The following is a 19,949-nucleotide window of genomic DNA, read 5'->3' as shown; positions in this document are numbered from 1 at the left end:
CCATTACAGTTAAACCAGTCCAAATATGCACATAAGATGGAGCTCATCTTGATGTACTCTTTAACTCACGTGCTTGACCCACGGTCTGCGTGAAAGCACACAGCACATTCAAAATGTCGCTTGAAATCCATCTCGAACAAACCGACTCCCTCACAGGAGTATTGGTCCTTCCTTCTTGAAGCCATTTATCTGCAAAAAGCACCTTGTGCAACAGGGACGCACCCTCATCTCTCTCCTGTCTTCTCCCAGTTCCCGCCAAAAAGGCCTCAACACACACCAGAGTCCATCACAAAAACCTCTCCACCCAGCATTCTCTGGAAACTTCTCCCAATTCCACCATCCTGATTGGTTGACACAACATTCCTAAGTTGAACAACATAGCCCCTTATCTTTAGCTCTAGCTCAAACTCAAGCATGCTAAAAGCAGAGCAGACTGCTCTTACAGAACTGCTAAAATGAAATACCTACAGCATAGGAGTAAAAATCTTAACCAGGGCATTCCCTCCCCATGTCAGATTGCCCAAAAGCAGCTATTCTCAGTGAAATCTTCCTAGTTCCTGCCTCATGCTCTTATAATTTGCCCTGCTCCAATTTAATGCACTCCTCCAAGTTCCATCCTTATTCTTAAAATTGAAGGAGTTGTGAATACTGTTCCTTAATGGTTCTCACGCTGAAAGGTTAGTCACTCGGCCAGGCTTATTACCCAACACCAGATCCAGTACGATCTGGACTATCTGCAGATAATAATTAAAGGAACTTTCCTGGATGCATCTGACAAATTCTACCCCATCTAAGGTCCCAGTTGTTTTTACATCTTTCCCTAATTTGCCTGTATGTCTGTTCTTCAATGTCCTTGTAGATATTGGGGCGGGGGGGGGGGGAATAGAGTGTAGTATTGTCCCATCAGAGTGATTTAAACTTTATTTTTGAATTCTCCTCTTACAGACTTAGCGAATGAGCCTCCTATTATGTCTCTTCTGTGTGCAGCTGTGATAATTGTCCCTGACTCATAACACACCTCCCTCTCGGCACCACTCCTCTTACCTCCTTCTCTATCTTTACTAAAGCATTAAAACCCTGGAACTTTAAGCATACATTGTTGTTAATCTCTTTGTTATGGCCACACCATCTTAGTTTTATATACTGATCCATGTAAGTTTATCACCCTTACCTGTAATATATCTATCATTACAATACACACACTTCAACCTATACATCACCTTGCTTCTGCCTGTTCATACTGGTCATAACATCGACCTTTCTCTCAATCCCTTTCTACTGCTCTCGTTCCCATCCCTACCAGCCTTGTTTAAATCTTCCTGAATAGCGATGTGGAACAAACCCAGGGGTGACTTTGAGGGATATAGGATTTATATATCGAACAACACTAACCCAGGAGTGAGTTTGTGGGATGTAGGATTTATACAGAGAACAACACTAACCCAGGAGTGAATTTGTGGGATGTGGGATTTATACAGAGAGCAGCACTAACTCAGGAATGAGTTTGTGGGATGTGGGATTTATACAGAGAATAACACTAACTCAGAAGTGAGTTTGTGGGATGTGGGATTTATACAGAGAACAACACTAACCCAGGAGGGTGGGTGGCGATGTCAGAGTTGTATAAAGAATTAGACAAGCAGGAGATAGAAGTTAAAGAGATGTGGAATTTTGTACACCGAATACAGGTTTCCCCCACCATCCAAAGGTAGAGCGTTCCTATGAATCGGATCGTAAGCCAGAATGTCGTAAAGTGAAGAAGCAATTACCATTTATTTATATGGGAAAAATTTGTGAGTGTTCGCAGACCCAAAAAATAACCTACCAAATCATGCCAAATAACACATAAAACCTAAAATAACAGTAACATATAGTAAAAGCAGGAATGATATGATAAGCCTATATAAAGTATAAATACTTTTCAGCAGCACTGTCTAGCACAGCAAAAATCTCGCGGAAGCGCTCTCGGCAGAAACACTCTCTCCAGTAACCTTTAAGCTATGAAGCTGCCAAATCATACCAAATAACACATAAAAATACACAGCCTATATAAAGTAGAAGTAATGTATGTACAGTGTAGTATCACTTACTGGAATTGGGAAGACAGCGCCGAGCACACTCATGATGGTGTGTTAGGCTGAGTCATCGGAGGTTGGGGTGGTGCAGTGGTCCCCAACTTCCAGGCCGCCGACCGATACAGATCTGCGAAGCATGCAGTGGTGCAGCGGTAGCCGGGACGCACCCAGCACATCTTTAAGAAAAAAGCCGAAATAAACAAGCTAATTAATTAGGTGCCGCCTAGTACCTCACGTTGGCTACTGCATTCGGTTTCTATTGTTATCCTTTCTTCTTCCAATTGCATCAGCTCTTTATCTATCAGTTCTTGGTCATGGGATGCCAAAACATCTTCAACATCATCTTCGTCAACTTCCACAAGCCAAACTCACTTTGTCCTTACTTCATTCACCACGATCAAAATGCTTAATTATCTCTAGTTTTACACTAAGTGTAACACCCTTATGAGCTCTTTTAGGCTTTTCCAATACCTTAGAACTCATCTTGCTAACGGCTGCTCACAGGCATATGTTTAAGCAATGCTGGCTAGAATGCAGTTCCGGGGGAGGAGGTTGGCTGCTCGGGGCGCGTGCTGCCTTTTATCGTGTGCTGCCTTTTTTCGAAACAGTGAAAACACTTCTGTTAGCGAAAACAGGTAACTAATGTAGGTCTTTCGTAACAGTGAGGTTTCGTAAAGCAAACATTCGAAAAGCAGGGAACACCTGTAATGCTAACCCCAGAATGAATTTGAGCTTTTGCGGTTTGATAAAGTACAACTCTGATATAGAAATGCGATGGAAGATGAAATCAAATTGAGGAAGTTGCAGAACCTTTGTGTATGAAACAACACAACCAAGAACTACATTAACGAGGGACTGAGTTCAAGCGTTTTGTGAGGTTTACGAATTTGGAACAACATAACTCAGGACTATGTTTGAAAGATCGGTTGTGTTATATACAGAAAAACATGAAACCAGTAGTGAGTTCGCATTGAGGTTTTCAGCATGAAATATAGTTGAGGGATTCTCGGGTTTATATATAGAACAAGTGTCACTGAGGCCTGAGTTCAAGAGATTGATTATATAACATTTACACCAATTCTGGAGTGTTAGGGCGATAGGAGGTGAGGCTCTATATGCAGAATAATCAAGGCTAGCAGTAGTGAGTGCTGGTTGTTGTTTGGTTGAAACACTCCTTGGTTTCTGTGACCCAGTCTGGGTACTTATGAAACAAGATGTGAAAACTTGATAAAGGGTCTCCGCCCGAAATGTCAACTGTTTATTTCCCTCAATAGATGCTACCTGACTTGCTGAGTTTCTCCAGCATTTTGTGTGTGTTGCTCAAAATTTTCAGTATTTGCAGAATCACTTGTACTTGTGAAGACTGATGTCTGCTTCTTTCTCTCTTCCCTTTGAAGGCTGTACTAGCCCTTTGAACTCAAACATGGCACAGACACTGCAGCTGGAGATTCCCAACTTTGGAAACACGTTGTTGGAGTGCCTGAATGAACAGCGATTACAGGGGCTCTACTGCGATACCTCCATTGTGGTGAAGGGACAGACGTTCAAGGCCCACCGGGCTGTTCTGGCTGCCAACAGCTCCTATTTCCGGGACCTCTTCGCTGGAACTACTCGGGCAGCCTTCGAACTGCCAGCAGCCGTGCAGCCCCAGAGCTTCCAGAACATTCTGAACTTCTGCTACACTGGGCGGTTGTCCATGAAGGCGGGCGAGCAGTTCATGCTGATGTACACAGCGGGGTTCCTGCAGATCCAACGCATCGTGGAGAGGGGTACTGAGCTTCTGTCCAAGGTTAGCTCACCCAGGTGTGACTCCCAGGGGCTGAGCGCTGAAGAACCTGGCTGGGAGCCTCAGAGCTCAGCCCCATCCCTGCCCCTGGCCCTTCCTCTCCCACTCCCGTCCCGGGTCAAAGTGGAGCAGAGCGATGTGGGCTGTGGCCGGGGCAGACGAGCTGCCGAGGGGTGCACGGCAAGCAGCTCCAAGTCTGCCCGCCTGACACACGAGGGAGGAAGTGGGCAAGGCTGCACTGCTAATGCACCGTGGGACAACGCCAGCCCAGGAGGCAGCAGCGTTCACCCTAGTGACAGTCCCTTCTCCTGTCAGAATGATGAAGAGGAGGAGGGTGAAGAGGAGGGGCTGGAAGACATGACCGAGGAGCAGTATGTCCAGATGTGCAGCATGTACAACATCATGAGTGTCCCACATGGAGGTAAGCTGACACCAGTCAAAGGGAAGCAGTGATGCTCTCATACTGAGGAAGTACTTCCACCCCATTATGACATAGCCCTGCACTATGTGGAGAGTCTGTATGAGAGTGCTATTCTGAAGGAGTGCTGTTCTATTTATTGTAGAGGCAATAGTGCATTGTCAGGAGATGCTTTTTATTTTTTTGAAATGCTTCCCTTTCAGCAAGCTTGTCTGCGAGACTGCTGTTGTGTTGGGTAATTTTAAATGAGTTACTGCACTACTAGAGGGGCCAGATTTCAGATCTGACACACTTGGCTAACAGGCATAGTGATTCCTTTTCAATGTATGGGAAAGATCAGGTGGCACTGTCAAAAAGGATTATGGGTGTGTTCTTTTGTGTATGGTCAAGGTTTGTGCGCTGAAAACTGAGGGAAAAATGACTGAACAGTGTTCACAATAGAAAGATCTAAATATAAAATCAGAGAGGGAAAGGTCTATGTTACAAGGCAAGGTTTTCAAATTGTTAAATAGAGTGGATAGGAGCATTAAGGTCATTATAACATACTTCAATTTAACAACTTATCTTTCCTCGTCATATTTCCCAAGAAATCTTTTATCAACAAGATTCAGAATGGACAACAAAGTGAGTGTTTATAACTCTTATTTTGTGAGGAGAGTTATGAACTTTTACCACCCGAACAACAAGCCCTGATGTTTACACTATGTACCAGCTCTGACTCTCAAATCAACAGAAACAATTTCTCTTTCTTTTTCTAATTTCCCAATCTTTTCCTTTAATGTGTTGAAAATTTCAATTAAATAATTTTCTAAATTTCAAGGAGTATGACGTTAGATGCTGTGATCTTTGGCCACAATTAGTCCCTTAGAGTACAGTATTCATTCTGGTAAATTTGTCTTGCATCACCGAAGTCCGTAGTGTTACCGTTGTGGTCCAGGTTCATTGGTGTCAGTAGCATACTTTATATCCTTCTGTGTTCTATTCCCTCAAGATATAAAACCACCAGTCTAATAGTCTTCTTGACTACCTTCTGTATTATTTGTGACATTTTACTGATCAGGTCTCTGAGCTCTACCAATTTTGGTTTTCACCATTTAGTAAGTACTGTATTCTATCCTTTTTAGGTGCAAAATGAACAATCTCATGTTTATATGCACTAATTTAATTTACCACACTTCCTGTATATATAAACATATAAATGATTGCTTTGTTGCCTACCTTTGTGATGTTGATAAAATCAAGTAACTAGTTTTTCATCATCGTTAACTAGTTCACACTGCAAAGCAATGATTTAGAAATAGAAGATATGGGAAAAGAACATAGAAGATGGTGAACACATACATGAACTGAGATTATTTAATAGGCTAAAAGAAACAAATCTATACCCAAGTTGTGTAGCAAAAAATAGTTCACACTGATAATGTAAATGGCCCCATGAGAGATGGTACATCTTTTAATAAGATGACCTGTGATTATGAAATGCATTGTGTGTTTCTCAGATGTGTTTTGTTTCTTACCCTTTCAGCAACTCCAGAGCGGGTGGAAGCTCTGCCTGACCACATTGATGGGCGTTCCAGGATGAGGATACGGCATGACCTGGCAGTGTTGCCTGCTGACCTCATCAATCAGATTGGACATCGCTGCCACCCCAAGCTGTATGTGGAGGGAGACCCTTCAGAGAAACTCGAGCTTGTGACAGGTGAGCAGCAGAGTCCAAGACCATATTGTGTTATTTTCGTGATCCTCAGACCAAGGGGTGGGGGGGAGCAAATCAAAAAATTGGAGAGTAAGTCTTCATCAACAATGCATGGGACGGTGACCCCAGGTCCAACAGTGCTCAGCCTAAACAAACGGAGTTGAAGCATTCTCTTCCAGTAAGTGCCAAGTGGATAGATCAGGCCCATGTATTTAAAGCCACAGAACATAAGAAATAGGAGCAGGAGTAGGCCATCCGGCCCATCGAGCCTGCCCCGCCATTCAATAGATCATGGCTGATCTGTCCGTAAACTCAGCAACATCTACCTGCCTTTTCCCCATAACCCTTAATTCCCCTACTATGTAAAAATCTATCTAACTGTATCTTAAATATATTTAATGAAGAAGCCTCAACTGCTTCCCTGGGCAGAGAGTTCCACAGATTCACCACTTTCTGGGAAAAACAGTTTCTCCCCATCTCCATCCAAAATCTTCTCCCCTGAATCTTGAGGCAATGTCCCCTAGTTCTAGTCTCACCTACCAATGGAAACAACTTTCCTACGTCTATCTTATCTATCCCTTTCAAAATTATTTTATTTATTTTTTTTAGATTATGAGAACACTCAGTCCTCTTTTATTGTCATTTAGAAATGCATACATGTGTTAAGAAATGATACAATGTTTCTCTGGAGTGATATCACAGAAAACAAGACAGACCAAAGACTAATACTGACAGAACCACATAATTATAACATATAGTTACAGCAGTGCAAAGCAATACCATAATTTGATAAAGAACAGACCATAGGCACAGTAAAAAAAAATAGTCTCAAAGTCCCGAGTCGATCGACTCCTCAGTCCCCGATAGCAGGCGACAAAAGGGAGAAACTCTCTGCCATAAACCTCCAGGCGCCGTTAACTTGCCGATACCTTGGAAGCAGCCGACCCTGAGTCCATCCGTCCGAAAACTCCGAGCTTCCGAGCAGCCTCTCCGATACAGCCTCCGGAGCGTCATCCTCTGCCGAGCGCCTTCGACTACGCAAAGCCGAGAATTTCGAGGCCTTTAGCTCCAGAGATTCCGGTTACCACACAGTAGCAGCAGTAGCAAAGCAGACATTTCAGAAGTTTTCCAGATGTTCCACTGTGCTCTCAAGTCTGTCTCCATCAAATCAGGATTGTGCATGGTCCCCTACTTGACAGATAACAGATACAAAACATATTTTGTATGTTTCTATAAGAACCCCTTTCATTCTTCTGAATTCCAGAGAGTATAGTCCCAGACAACTCAGTCTGTCCTCATAGGCTAACCCCTTCATCCCTGGAATCAACCTGGTGAACCTCCTCTGCACTGCCTCCAAAGTCAGTATACCCTTCCTCAAGTATGGAGACTGGAACTGGACACAGTACTCCGCAGTACTCCCTGTATAGTTGCAGCATGACCTCCCTGCTCTTGAATTCAATCTCTCTAGCAATGAAGGCCAACATTCCGTTTGCCTTCTTAATAACCTGTTGTACCTACAAGTCAACCTTTTGCGATTCATGAACAAGTACTCCCAAGTCCCTCTGCACAACAGCATGCTGGAATCTTTCACCATTTAAATAATAATCTGCTCTTCTATTACTCCTTCTAAAGTGGATGATCTCACATTTACCAACCTTGTATTCCATCTGCCAGACCTTGGCCCACTCATTTAACCTATCTATATCCCTCTGCAGACTCTTCACATCCTCTGTACAATTTGCATTTCCACTCAGTTTAGTGTCATCAGCAAATTTTGCTACACTACACTCAGTCCCCTCTTCTCAATTATCAGTGTAAATGGTAAACAGCTATGGGCCCAGCACCGACCCCTGCGGCACCCCACTCACCACTGACTGCCAACTGGAGAAACACCCATTTATACCAACTCTCTGCCTTCTATTGGTTAACAAATCCACTATCCATGCCAATACACTTCCTCTGACTCCGTGCATCCATATCTTATTTATAAGTCTCTTGTGCAGCACCTTATCGAACGCCTTCTGGAAATCCAAGTGTATGACATCCATCTGTTCCCCTCTATCCACTGCACTTATTATGTCCTCAGAGAACCCCAGTAAGTTTGACAACCCTTTCTGAATCCATACTGCATCTGTCTAATGGAACCACTCCTTTCTAAAAGTTTCACTATTTCTTCCTTAATGACAGCTTCAAACATTTTCCCGACTACAGGTGTTAAGCTAACTGCTTTTTTGCCTACATCCTTTTTTAAAAAGTGGCGTGACATTTGCTGTCTTCCAATCCGCCGGGACCTGCCCAGAGTCCAGAGAGTTTTGATAAATCATTACCAAAGCGTCTACTATAGCCTCCGCAAATTCCTTCTGCATCCCATCAGGGGACTTATCTACCTTCGGGCCCTCTAGTTTGCTCATCACTATCTCTTTAGTTAGCCGGCTGGTGGTGTAGTGGCATCAGCGCTGGACTTCAGAGCGAAGGCTCCCTTGCACGCTTTCCATCCGTGCTGGGTTGAGCGTCAAGCTAGCAACTCGGCCTCGTAAAGATAAGAAAGCCTGCTGAAAAAACACCATCATGACGGTGTCCCGATGACTCCACTCAGAGTTAAGGGCTTTCTTCTCCTTCTTCGATCTCTTTAGTTTCAGTGATTTTTATCAAGGTCCTCACCACCCATTTCATCGATAACATCCTTCTTTGGCATATTAGATGGGTCTTCCACCGTGAAGACCGACACAGAACAGTTGTTCAATGCCTCAGCCATTTGCTTATAACCCAATATCAATTTCCCCTTATCGTCTCCCAAGGGACCTACATTGACTTTAGCCACCCTCTTTCGCTTTATATATTTATAAACTTTTGCTATCTGTTTTTATATTTTGTGCTAATTTACTTTCATACGCTATCTTCCTTTCCTTATTTCTTGTTTAGTTGTTCTCTGTTGCTTTTTAAAGTTTTCCCAATCCTCCAGTCTCCCACTTCTCTTTGCGACTTTGTACATGAGCTTTTAATTTGATACTATCTTTTATTTCCTTAGTTATCCAAGGCTGGCTCTCCCCACACTTACTGTCCTTACTTTTGACTAGAATATACTTTTGTTGAGCACTGTGAAAAATCTCTTTGAAAGTATTCCATTGTTCCTCAACTGTCTTACCAAATGCCTGTGCTCCCAATCCACATTAGCCAACTCCTCCCTCATCCCATCGTAGTCTTCCCTTGTTCAAGCATAATGCACTCGTTTTAGATCTACAAACCCCATTTCCAGAAAAGTTGGGATATTTTCCAAAATGCAATAAAAACAAAAATCTGTGATATTGTGGTGACCTACTTTCTAGCACACACGAACCGGCCCACGAAATAGCGCGCACCGGCAGAGAGGCTGACCCCAAAAAGGGCGCCAGGCCTTCTTCACCAGCAGGGTGAAAATCCTGCACGCGGAAAGGGTCTGGGAATATGCATTCTCCACAGCAGTCCCGCCCAGGGAGGGCGGAAACGGGAAGGCTTTAAAGGAGGCCGCGAAGTTTGAATAAATCCCTTTTATCGCAACTCCAACTCACCGACTACATGTCGTTATTCTAGCGCTCTGTGTAGCACACCGCTGCAATATATTAATTCACGTGAAGCTTTATTTAACTGACAGAAGTACAAAGAAAAGATTTTGAATAGTTTTACTGACCAACTTAATTGTATTTTGTAAACATACACAAATTTAGAATTTGATGGCTGCAACACACTCAACAAAAGTTGGGACAGAGGCATGTTTACCATTGTGTTACATCACCTTTCCTTTTAATAACACTTTTTAATCGTTTTGGAACTGAGGATACTAATTGTAGTAGATTTGCAATTGGAAATTTTGTCCATTCTTGCTTGATATAAGACTTCAGCTGCTGAACAGTCCGTGGTCTCCATTGTCTGATTCTCCTCTTCATGATGCGCCATATATTTTCAATAGGAGATAGACCTGGACTGGCAGCAGGCCAGTCAAGCACACGCACTCTGTGTCTACAAAGCCACGCTGTTGTAGCCCGTGCAGAATGTGGTCTGACATTGTCCTGCTGAAATAAGCGTGGATGTCCCGGGAAGAGATATCGCCTTGATGGCAACATATGTCTCTCTAAAGTCCTAATATACGCCTCAGAGTCAATGGTACCTTTACATACATGCAACTCACCCATGCCGTGGGCACCGATGCACCCCCATACCATCATAGATGCTGGCTTTTGCACCGTTCGCTGATAACAATCTGGATGGTCGTTTTCATCTTTGGCACGGAGAACTGGATGCCCGTTTTTTCCGAAAACTAGCTGAAATGTGGACTCATCTGATCACAGCACACGGTTCCACAGTCTTTCGGCCCATCTGAGATGAGCTTAGGCCCAGAGAACTCGCCAGCGTTTCAGCATAGAGTTGATGTATGGCTTCCTCCTTGCATAATACAGTTTCAAGTTGCATTTCTGGATGCAGCGACGGACTGTGTTGAGTGACAATGGTTTTCCAAAGTACTCCCGAGCCCAGGTGGCTATAATTGTCACAATAGCATGACGGTTTCTTAGGCAGTGCCGCCTGAGGGCTCGAAGATCACGCACATTCAACAGTAGTTTCCGACCTTGCCCTTTACGCACTGAGATGTCTCTGAATTCTCTGCAATCTTATGTTGAGAAATATTCCTTTTGAACTGACTAACAATTCTCTCACGAATTTTGGCACAAAGGCGTGAGCCACGACCCATCCTTGCTTGCAAAGACTGAGCCTTTGATGGACTCTACTTTTATACCTAGTCATGATACCTCACCTGCTACCAATTAGCCTGCTTAATGTGGAGTCTTCCAAACCGGTGTTACTTGAATATTCTGTGCACTTTTCAATCTTATTTTAACTCTGTCCCAACTTTTGTTGAGTGTGTTGCAGCCATCAAATTCTAAATTTGTGTATGTTTACAAAATACAATTAAGTTGGTCAGTAAAACTATTGAAAATCTTTCCTTTGTACTTTTGTCAGTTAAATAAAGGTTCACGTGAATTAACATATCACAGATTTTTGTTTTTATTGCATTTTGGAAAATATCCCAACTTTTCTGGAAATGGGGTTTATAACTATTTCATTCTCCGTCTGATTGCGAAATTCAACCATACTATGATCACTCTTTCCAGGAGAAACCCTGAATACAAGATCGTCAATCTTACCTGTCTCATTGCACAGGACTAGATCTAAGATAGTATTTTCCCTTGTCGGTTCACTAAAGAAAGAAATCCAAGAAAGCTATTACGGATGCATTCTGTGAAGTCCTCCTCAAGACTTTCTTGACTAACCTGATTCACCCAATCTACGTGGAAGTTAAAATTCCCCATGACAACTGCCATTCTGTTCTTACAAGCCTCAGTTATTTCTTCGTTAATCGCCTCTGCCACTGCAATATTTTTATTAGGTGGCCTATAGACAACACCTACCAGTGATTTTTCTCCCTTTGCTATTCTTAATCTCTACCCAGATGGACTCAACATTCTACTCTGTAGATCTTATATCGTCTCTCACAATCGCCCTGATCTCATCCCTAACCAAGAGTGCCACCCCACCTCCTCTGCCTTCCTGCCTATCTTTCTGTATTACAGTGAAGGGATCTATGGGATATGGGAGATCTACAGAATCTTATGTGGAGGGGTGCAAATGAATGTATTTATTTTACAGACAGAGCCTGTAAAATCCATCGCTGTTTACTTGCCATGGCATGTACATACCCCATCCACTGTACACTTACTCAGACTGTGTTTGCATACGCTGTAGCTAAAGCACAGTGGAGAGGCACAGATCAACTGTATTTTTTTCTCCTGATTTCATCCATTGACTTCTCAAGTGAAAGTGAAATCTTGCATCTTGGATAAGAACAAGGTAACTCCCTGTTGTAGTTGAAAAGCCCGATGTTTCAGCATTCTAGTTTCCTTTGATTACAACAGGAGTGTGAGGTGTTATGTATGACATTTCCATTTTGTGTCATTGAATCTGCAGGTGCCAGTGTTTACATAACACGGGCTCAGCTGATGAACTGCCACATCTGTGCAGGGACAAGGCACAAAGTATTGCTTCGCAGGTTGTTGGCTGCATTTTTTGACCGGTAAGTTGCAGCTCGAAGACATCATCTGGTCTGTGGGGAGTCCCAAACTCATTTATTAAAAAAACATTGAATTCTTTGCAGGCCCTTTGGATAATACTTGACAGTCAAAGAAACTCTTCCAAATGCCTCTGTCACTTTTTCCTGTAATCTTTGGTTACAGCAGTATTGTGACCGCAAGAAACTGCGGAGAGTTGTGAACACAGCTCAGCAAATCACAGAAACCAGCCTTCCCTCGATGGACTCTGTCTATATTTCTCCCTGCCTCCGTAAAAGCAGCCAGTATAATCAAAGAACCCACCCGTCCAGGACATTCTTCCTTCTCCCCTCTTCTATTGGGCAGGCTCCTGGATCATTGAGGCCTCTTCTGCGGAGGTATGACCTGTACAAAAAGGACAGGTTACACCTGAACCCCAAAGGGGTCCAATATCCTAGCAGACAGGTTTAATAGAGCTGTTAGGGAGGGTTTAAACTAATTTGGCAGGGGGATGGGAACTGGAGAGATAGGTCTGGGGAAGGGGAAAACAGAAGTAAATCAAAGATGGCATGTAACAGAGATGATAGAAAGGACAGGCAGGAGATGAGGCATAATCACATCCAGTGGGATGATTTACAACAGAAAGCAGCAAATACTGTGTTATATTTGAATGTACACAGCATAAGAAATAAAATGGACAATCTTGAAATTCAGCTACAGATTGGCAAATATGACGTTGTGGCCATCTCTGAAACTTGGCTAAAGGATGGCTGCCATTGGGAGCTGAACATCCAAGGATATACGGTGTATCGGAAAGATAGGTTAGTAAGCAGAGGGGGTGGTGTGGCCCTATATATAAGAAATAATATTAAATCATTAGAAAGGGATGACATGGAATGGGTAGGTGTAGAGTCTCTACGGGTTGAGTTAAGAAATGGCAAGGATAAAAGGACCCTAATGGCAGTTGTATACAGGCCTCCAAACAGTAGCCGGGATGTGATTACAAATTACAGAAGGAGATAGAAAAGGCTTGTCAGAAAGGCAATGTCATGATAATCGTTAGGGATTTTAACATGAAAGTGAATTGGGAAAACCGAGCCAGTACTGGACCACAAGAGAGAGAGAATTTGCAGAATGTCTAAGGGATGGCTTTTTAGAACAGTTTGTTGTTGAAGCCAACTCGGGGATCAGCTCAGGGGGTGTTGTGCAATGATCCGGATGTGATAAGAGAGCTTAAGGTTAAGGAACCCTTAGGGAATAGTGATTACAATATGATCGAGTTCACTTTGAAATTTGAGAAGGAGAAACTAAATTCCAGTGTGTCAGTATTTCAGTGGAATAAGGGTAATTACAATGGCATGAGAGAAGAACTGGCCAAAATTGACTGGAAAGGGACACTAGCAGGAAGGACAGCAGAGCAGCAACGGCTGGAGTTTCTGTGAAAAATGAGGGACATTTAAGACATATATTCCAAATAAGAAGAAATTTTCGAATGGAAGAAAGACACTACCGTGGCTGACAAGTTAAGTCAGAGCCAAAGTAAAAGCAAAAGAGAGGGCATACAAGGAAGCCAAAACTAGTGGGAAGATAGAGGATTGGGAAGCCTTTAAAAACTTGTGAAAGGAAACTAAGAAGGTCATCAAGGAGGAAAAGATGAATTATGAAAGGAAGCTGGCAACTAATGTCATAGAAGATACTAAAAGCTTTTTTAAGTATATCACGGGTAAAAGAGAGTTGAGGGTAGATATAGGATGCTGGAGATATTGTAATGAGAGACACATTTGGCAGAGGAACTGAATGCGTATTTTGCATCAGTCTTCACAACGGAAGACATCTGCAGTGTACCGGACATTGAAGAGGTTCAGGGAAGTGAAGTATGTGCAGTGAAAATTACGACTGAAGAGGTGCTCAGGAAGCTTAGTGGTCTGAGAGTGGATAAATTTCCTGGGCCTGATGGAATGCCCCCTCGGGAAGTAGCTAGAGAGATTTCGGAGGCATTAATAAAGATCTTTCAAGAATTAATAGATCCTGGCATTGTACTAGATGACTGGAAAATTGCAAGTGTTACTCTGCTATTTAAGAAGGGTGGGAGGCAGCAGAAAGGAAACTATAGACCTGTTAGCCTGACATCAGTGGTTGGGAAATGGTTGGAATTAGTTGTTAGGGATGAGATTACGGAGTACCTGGAGGCACATGATAAGGTATGCCAAAGCCAGCATGGTTTCCTGAAAATCCTGCCTATCTAACCTACTGCAATCTTTTGAGGAAATTACAAGCAGGGTGGACAAAGGAGGTGTAGTAGATGTGGTGTACTTGGATGTTCGGAAGGCCTTTGACAAGGTGTTGCACATGAGGCTGCTTAGCAAGTTAAGAGCCCATGGAATTACATTGAAGTTACTAGCATGGATGGAGCATTGGTGGAGCGGCAGAAAACAGAGAGTGGGAATAAAGGGATCCTATTCTGGCTGGCTTCCAGTTATCAGTGGAGTTCCACGGGGGTCGGTGTTGATATCACTGCTTTTTACGATGTTTGTCAGTGATTTGGACTATGGGATTAATGGATTTGTGACTAAATTTGCTGATGATACAGGAATGAAAGGGTTATCCTATGAGGAACATTTGGTAGCTATTTCCTCTGGAGTTCAGGAAAATGAGGGGGCATCTCATAGAAACATTCTGAATGTTAAACGGCCTGAACAGGTTAGATATGGCGAAGTTATTTCCCGTGGTAGGGGAGTCGAAGACAAGAGGGCATGACTTCAGGATTGAAGGACGTCCATTTAGAACAGAGATGTGGAGAAATTACTTTAGTCAGAGGGTGGTAAATCTGTGAAATTTGTTGCCACGAGTGGCTGTGGAGGCCAAGTCATTGGGTGCATTTAAGGCAGAGATAGATAGGTTCTTGATTAGCCAGGGCATCAAAGGGTATGGGGAGAAGGCAGGGGAGTGGGGATAACTGGAAGAATTGAATCAGCCTCTGATTGAATGGCGGACCAGATGCAATGGGCCGAATAGCCTACTTCTGCTCCTATATCTTATGGCCTTAAAATACAAAAGCCTGAAAAGATGTACCACCAGGCTCAAAGACAGCTCCTACTACACTGTTATAAGAGTATTAAATGGTTCCCTAGTGCAATAAGATGGACTCTTGACTCACAATTTACTTTGTTATGATCTTGCACTTTATTGTTTACCAGCACTGCACTTTCTCTGAAACTGTTATATTTTATTCTCTATTGTTATTTTTTACCTTGTTCTATCTCAATGCACTGTGTAATGAATAGATCTGAATGAACAGCATGCAAAACAAGTTTGTCATTGTATCTCAATTCCAATTCCATTACCAAGTTAATGTTCCATTTGTAGAGACTGAACCAGTCCTGGGCTGGGAACTCTACAGTGCCAATTATAAATGTGAAAAGGTAATGACGCTCTGAAATCAATTATAACTGTCTAGAGTTTGTAACCTGTGGAGATGAAACTTAAATATCAGCTGGTGATCAAGATAACTTAGAATGAGTGCTTTTAAGCGATGGTATTGATAACAGATTTCCAGATGGTGATCATGTGTCCAGGAATGAGGTTTTATAGTTGTAAGTTACATTAGCAAATGTGATTGAGTGGAGATTTGACAGCTGTACAAAACTATGGTGGATTTAGATAGGTAGATAGAGCGAAACTGTTCCCATTAACAGATTGGTCAAGGACACAGATGTAAAGGAACAAGATGGATGTAAGGAAAAACATTTTGTTTGCTCAAAGAATAATTTTGATGTGATCTTGCTACCTGTAAGGTGTAGACAGTTAATCAGGGATTTCGGAAGAATATTAATTAGACACTTGAGGGAAAATAATTCTAGGGTCACGGGGAAAGACAGACAAATGGCAATGACTTGATTGTTTGGACTTGAAGGGCCAAATAGCATCCTTTGGTTCACAATAATTCTGTGAGAGTAACAAATGTCTTCAGATTAGTGCTTGCTGAAGGTATTCTCAGTTGCATTTAGTAGCACAAACCATCAAGCACCATGATATAAACTGTCTACAATTTCCATCACTCAGTTTGATTGTTTATTAATCTGATCTCAATAGAAATACTCTAGCTAACAGCTGTGGCACCGGAATCCGTTCCTCCCTCTGTGATCCTAGTCGGAAGCCACTTGATAGCCGGATCCTCAATGCTATTAAAGGTAAGCCTGTGTGAGGAAGTGACAGTGGTATTCTGGGAAGCTGGCCACGTCATTTTTTGATGTTAGTAAATAAAGCAAGTAGGGAATACATTTAAAAGTGTGAGCTGAGAACAGCTTAAAAAGTATGGAGGATGTGGGTTTGGGACAGCCAAAGACGCAGCCAATGATTGTCCAAAAAGGAATTTGGTTTTGGTAGGTGAAGGATTTGAGGAGATGACAGAGTCTGGACTATGGATGTGAGGATGATGGGTTTACATTGAGGGAGAGAGTAGTGTAGAGACAAAGTGTGATTGAGGCATGATGGCAGCAGTAGCTTGCTCCAAGAAGCAGAAATAACTAAACCAGCCTGCTGTGGTTGGTAAGTTGTTGAAGTCAATTTTTAAGGATATACTTTTGGGCACTTAGAGGCACGTGATAAAATAGGTCAAAGTCAGCATGGTTTCCTTAAGGGAAAATCTTGCCTGACAAATCTGTTAGAATTCTTTGAGGAAATAACAAGCAGGATAGACAAAGGAAGATCAGTGGATGTTTTGAACTTGGATTTTCAGAAGGCTTTTGACAAAGTTTCACACATGAGACTGCTTAACAAGATGTGCCCATAGTGTTACAGGAAAGACATGACCATGAATAGAGCATTGGCTGATTGGCAGGAGGCAAAGGGTGGGAATAAAGTGAAGCTTCACACAAAAGCCTTCAGCAGGCCAGGCAACATCTATGGAAAAAAGTACAGTTGACTCCAGCATTTTGTGTGTGCTGCTCAGATTTCTAGCATCTGCAGACTTTCTCTTGTTTGTGATAAGGGAGCCTTTTCTGATTGGCTACCGGTGAACTAGTAGTGTTCAGCAGGGGTCAGTGTTGGGACTGTTTCTTTTTATGTTGTATGTCAATGATTTGGATGATGGAATTGATGGCTTTGTAGCCAAGTTTGTGAATGATACGAAGATAAATGGAGGAGCAGGTAGTGTTGGGAAAGAGCAGGGAGGCTACAGAAGGATTTGGACAGATTAAGAAAATGGGCAAAGAAGTGGCAAATGGATTGTAGTTTTGGGAAGTATATGGTCTTGCTCTTTAAGAGACCCGATGCTAATTCCTCCTTTACATTGAAATTCTCTATCATATCAGTATACTCAGCACTGATTTCCCTATCCACGTCCTTCTTGGTAAATACTGATGTAAAGTACTTATCAAGGACCTCACTCATGTCCTCTGCATCTATGCAAATGGTCTTCCCTTTGTCCTTGAGTGGTCTTACCTTCTCCCTAGTTATCCTCTTGCTCTTGATATATGTATCAAATGTCTGGAGATTTTCTTTAATCCTATTTGTCAAGGACTTTTCACGGTCCCTCTTGGCTTTCTGAATTCCCTTAAGTTCTTTTCTGGTCTCTTTATAACCCTCTGTTTGATTCTAGCATCCTAAGCTTTACTTACTTTTCCTTTCTCTTCTTGACTAAACTCATCAGCTCTGTCAACATTCTAGGTTCTCCTACCTTGCTATCCTTGTCCTTCCTTCTTACTGGAACATATCTGTCCTGTACTCTGTGCAGTTGGTCTTTAAACACCATCCACATGTCAAATGGTGACTTGTCCAAAAACAACTGTTCCCAGTGAACTCTCCATAGTTCCTGCCTAATGCTCTTGTAACTTGCCCTGCTTCAATGTAATACTCTCCCATAAGTCCATACTTATCCTTTCCTATAGTTGTCTTAAAACTTAAGGAGTTGTAGTCACTGTTCCCTAACTGTTTACCCACGGAAAGGTCGGTCACTTAGCTAGGCTCATTACCCAACACCAGATCTAATAAAGGTCTAGTCCTGTTGTTGGACTGTCTACATAATTGATGTGACAAACCATCCTGAATGCACCTAACAAATTCTGCCCCACCTAAGCCACTTGCTCTCAGAAGCTTCCAGTTTATATTTGGGAAGTTGAAGTCCCCCTTGACAACAGCCCTATTGTCTGCCTGCATATTTGTTCCTCAATGTCCCCGTGACTATTGGGGGACCTGTAGTACAATTCCATCAGAGTAATTGCACCCTTTCTATGTTTGTGTTCTATCCATACATACTCAGTGGATGAGCCCTCCATTACATCCAGTCTGAGTGTGGCGGTCCCTGATTAGTAATGGAAGTCCCACCTCTTTTACCACCCTCTCTGTCTTTTCTAAATCATCAAAACCCTGGGATATTAAGCACCAATTCTTGTTCCCCTCTCAACCAAGTCTCTGTAATGGCCACAATATCATAGTACCGTGTACTGATCCGTGCTCCAAGTTCCTTTACCCAAAATACCTAATATTACCTAATATTAAAATACACACATTTCAAACTGTCTGTCTTATCACATCAGTGACTTTGTTCCTGCCTATTTTGACTAGCCCTGGGATCTACCTTCCTCCACTTTCTGACCCAGTGCTCTAGTTCCTATTCCCCTGCCAAACTAATTTCTCCCACCCCCCACCCCGAGTAGCACTAGTGAACCCCATGGCTAGAATATTAGTTCCCCTCCAGTTTAGGTGCAACCTATCCCTCTTGTACAGGTCACCACTGCCCCAGAAAAGGTTTAATTATCCAAGCACCTGAAACTCGGCCCCATGCATCAGTTCCTCAGCCATTCATTCATCTGTACCATCATTCTATTCCTGCCCTGACCAGCACATGGTTCTGGGAGTAATCCAGAGATTATTATCTCTTCAACCTCTTCCCTGACTCCCTATACTCACGGTGTTGGACTTCTTCCCCTTTTCTACCTATGTCATTGGTACCAATGTGTACTATAACTCTGGCTGCTCACCCTCCCTCTTGACAGTCTTCTGCAGCAGCTCTGAAACATCCTGGACCCTAACACTTGGGAGCTAACACACAATTCTGATGTTTCTTTTTCGGCCACAGAACCTCATGTCCGTCCCCCTAACTATTGAGTCTCCTATCACTATCGCTCAGCCTACTTTTACCCTTACCCGCTGAGCCTCAGAGTCGGCCACATTGCCACTGTCCTGTTACTGCTGTAACCTGATGAGTCACCTCCCCGAGCAGCATACTTGTTGCTGAGGGGAATTGCCACAGAGGAACCATGCACTAAATGCTTACGCCCCTTACTTCTCCTGATGGTCACACATCTATTATCTGAAGCCTGCACTCTGGGTGTGACCACCTCAGTAAAAGTTTCATCTATGAGGTGAAGTTTTCAGCCTCCCAGGTGGTCCTGAGTACATCGAACTCCAGTTCCTTGAACTTGTCAGTCAGGATTTGAAGGTGGATGCACTTTCTGGAGATGTTGTCATTACGGAAACCATTAGGTACCCTGCAATTCCACATCCTACAGGAGCAGCATTCCACTACTTTAACTACCAGCTGTCTCTTGTGTCTTTTTTACTTCAATGGTGTGTTGGAAGTCTAGGACAAAGAGACAAAACTTTAAAACTAGAAGATCAATTATTTGAATAACAAAATTGTTCTGAAGGGTTGGCTGGTCTAGGTCAGCCCTTTATTCTTCAGTGGAATACTAGTGGGCTGAAGACTCTTGATGGTGGGTTGATATATACAATATGGAATCAATCTTTATAAAAAGGAAAACGAGAACATCGGTATTATTCCACACTGTGACCTAGACGGTCCTGATGGTAGAAAGTTAATATGGAGACAGTTGGGGATAGAATTAAAAATATAATGCAACTTAGAACTTATTGTCTCTCAAGAGATTGTTTTACT

At 42.8% G+C, this 19,949-nt stretch overlaps 1 protein-coding gene across 3 annotated transcripts in view; it reads left to right on the top strand.

Moving 5' to 3' along the window:
• The window catches only part of LOC140206140 (nucleus accumbens-associated protein 1-like), a 65,563-nt gene that overhangs the window by 32,543 nt on the left and 13,071 nt on the right, over positions 1-19,949 (top strand). For all 3 annotated transcript variants that reach the window (XM_072274360.1, XM_072274362.1, XM_072274361.1), the window contains exons 2-5: positions 3,473-4,282; positions 5,805-5,978; positions 11,973-12,078; positions 16,145-16,242. In XM_072274360.1, the coding sequence (XP_072130461.1) occupies positions 3,473-4,282; positions 5,805-5,978; positions 11,973-12,078; positions 16,145-16,242 (1,188 nt within the window). The remainder of the gene's footprint in view (positions 1-3,472; positions 4,283-5,804; positions 5,979-11,972; positions 12,079-16,144; positions 16,243-19,949) is intronic.

This window comes from Mobula birostris, chromosome 12 (assembly GCF_030028105.1).
Source record: "Mobula birostris isolate sMobBir1 chromosome 12, sMobBir1.hap1, whole genome shotgun sequence".
Taxonomy (NCBI): domain Eukaryota; kingdom Metazoa; phylum Chordata; class Chondrichthyes; order Myliobatiformes; family Myliobatidae; genus Mobula; species Mobula birostris.
Note: the sequence above shows the minus strand (reverse complement) of the source record. Positions and strands in the feature narration are given on the sequence as shown.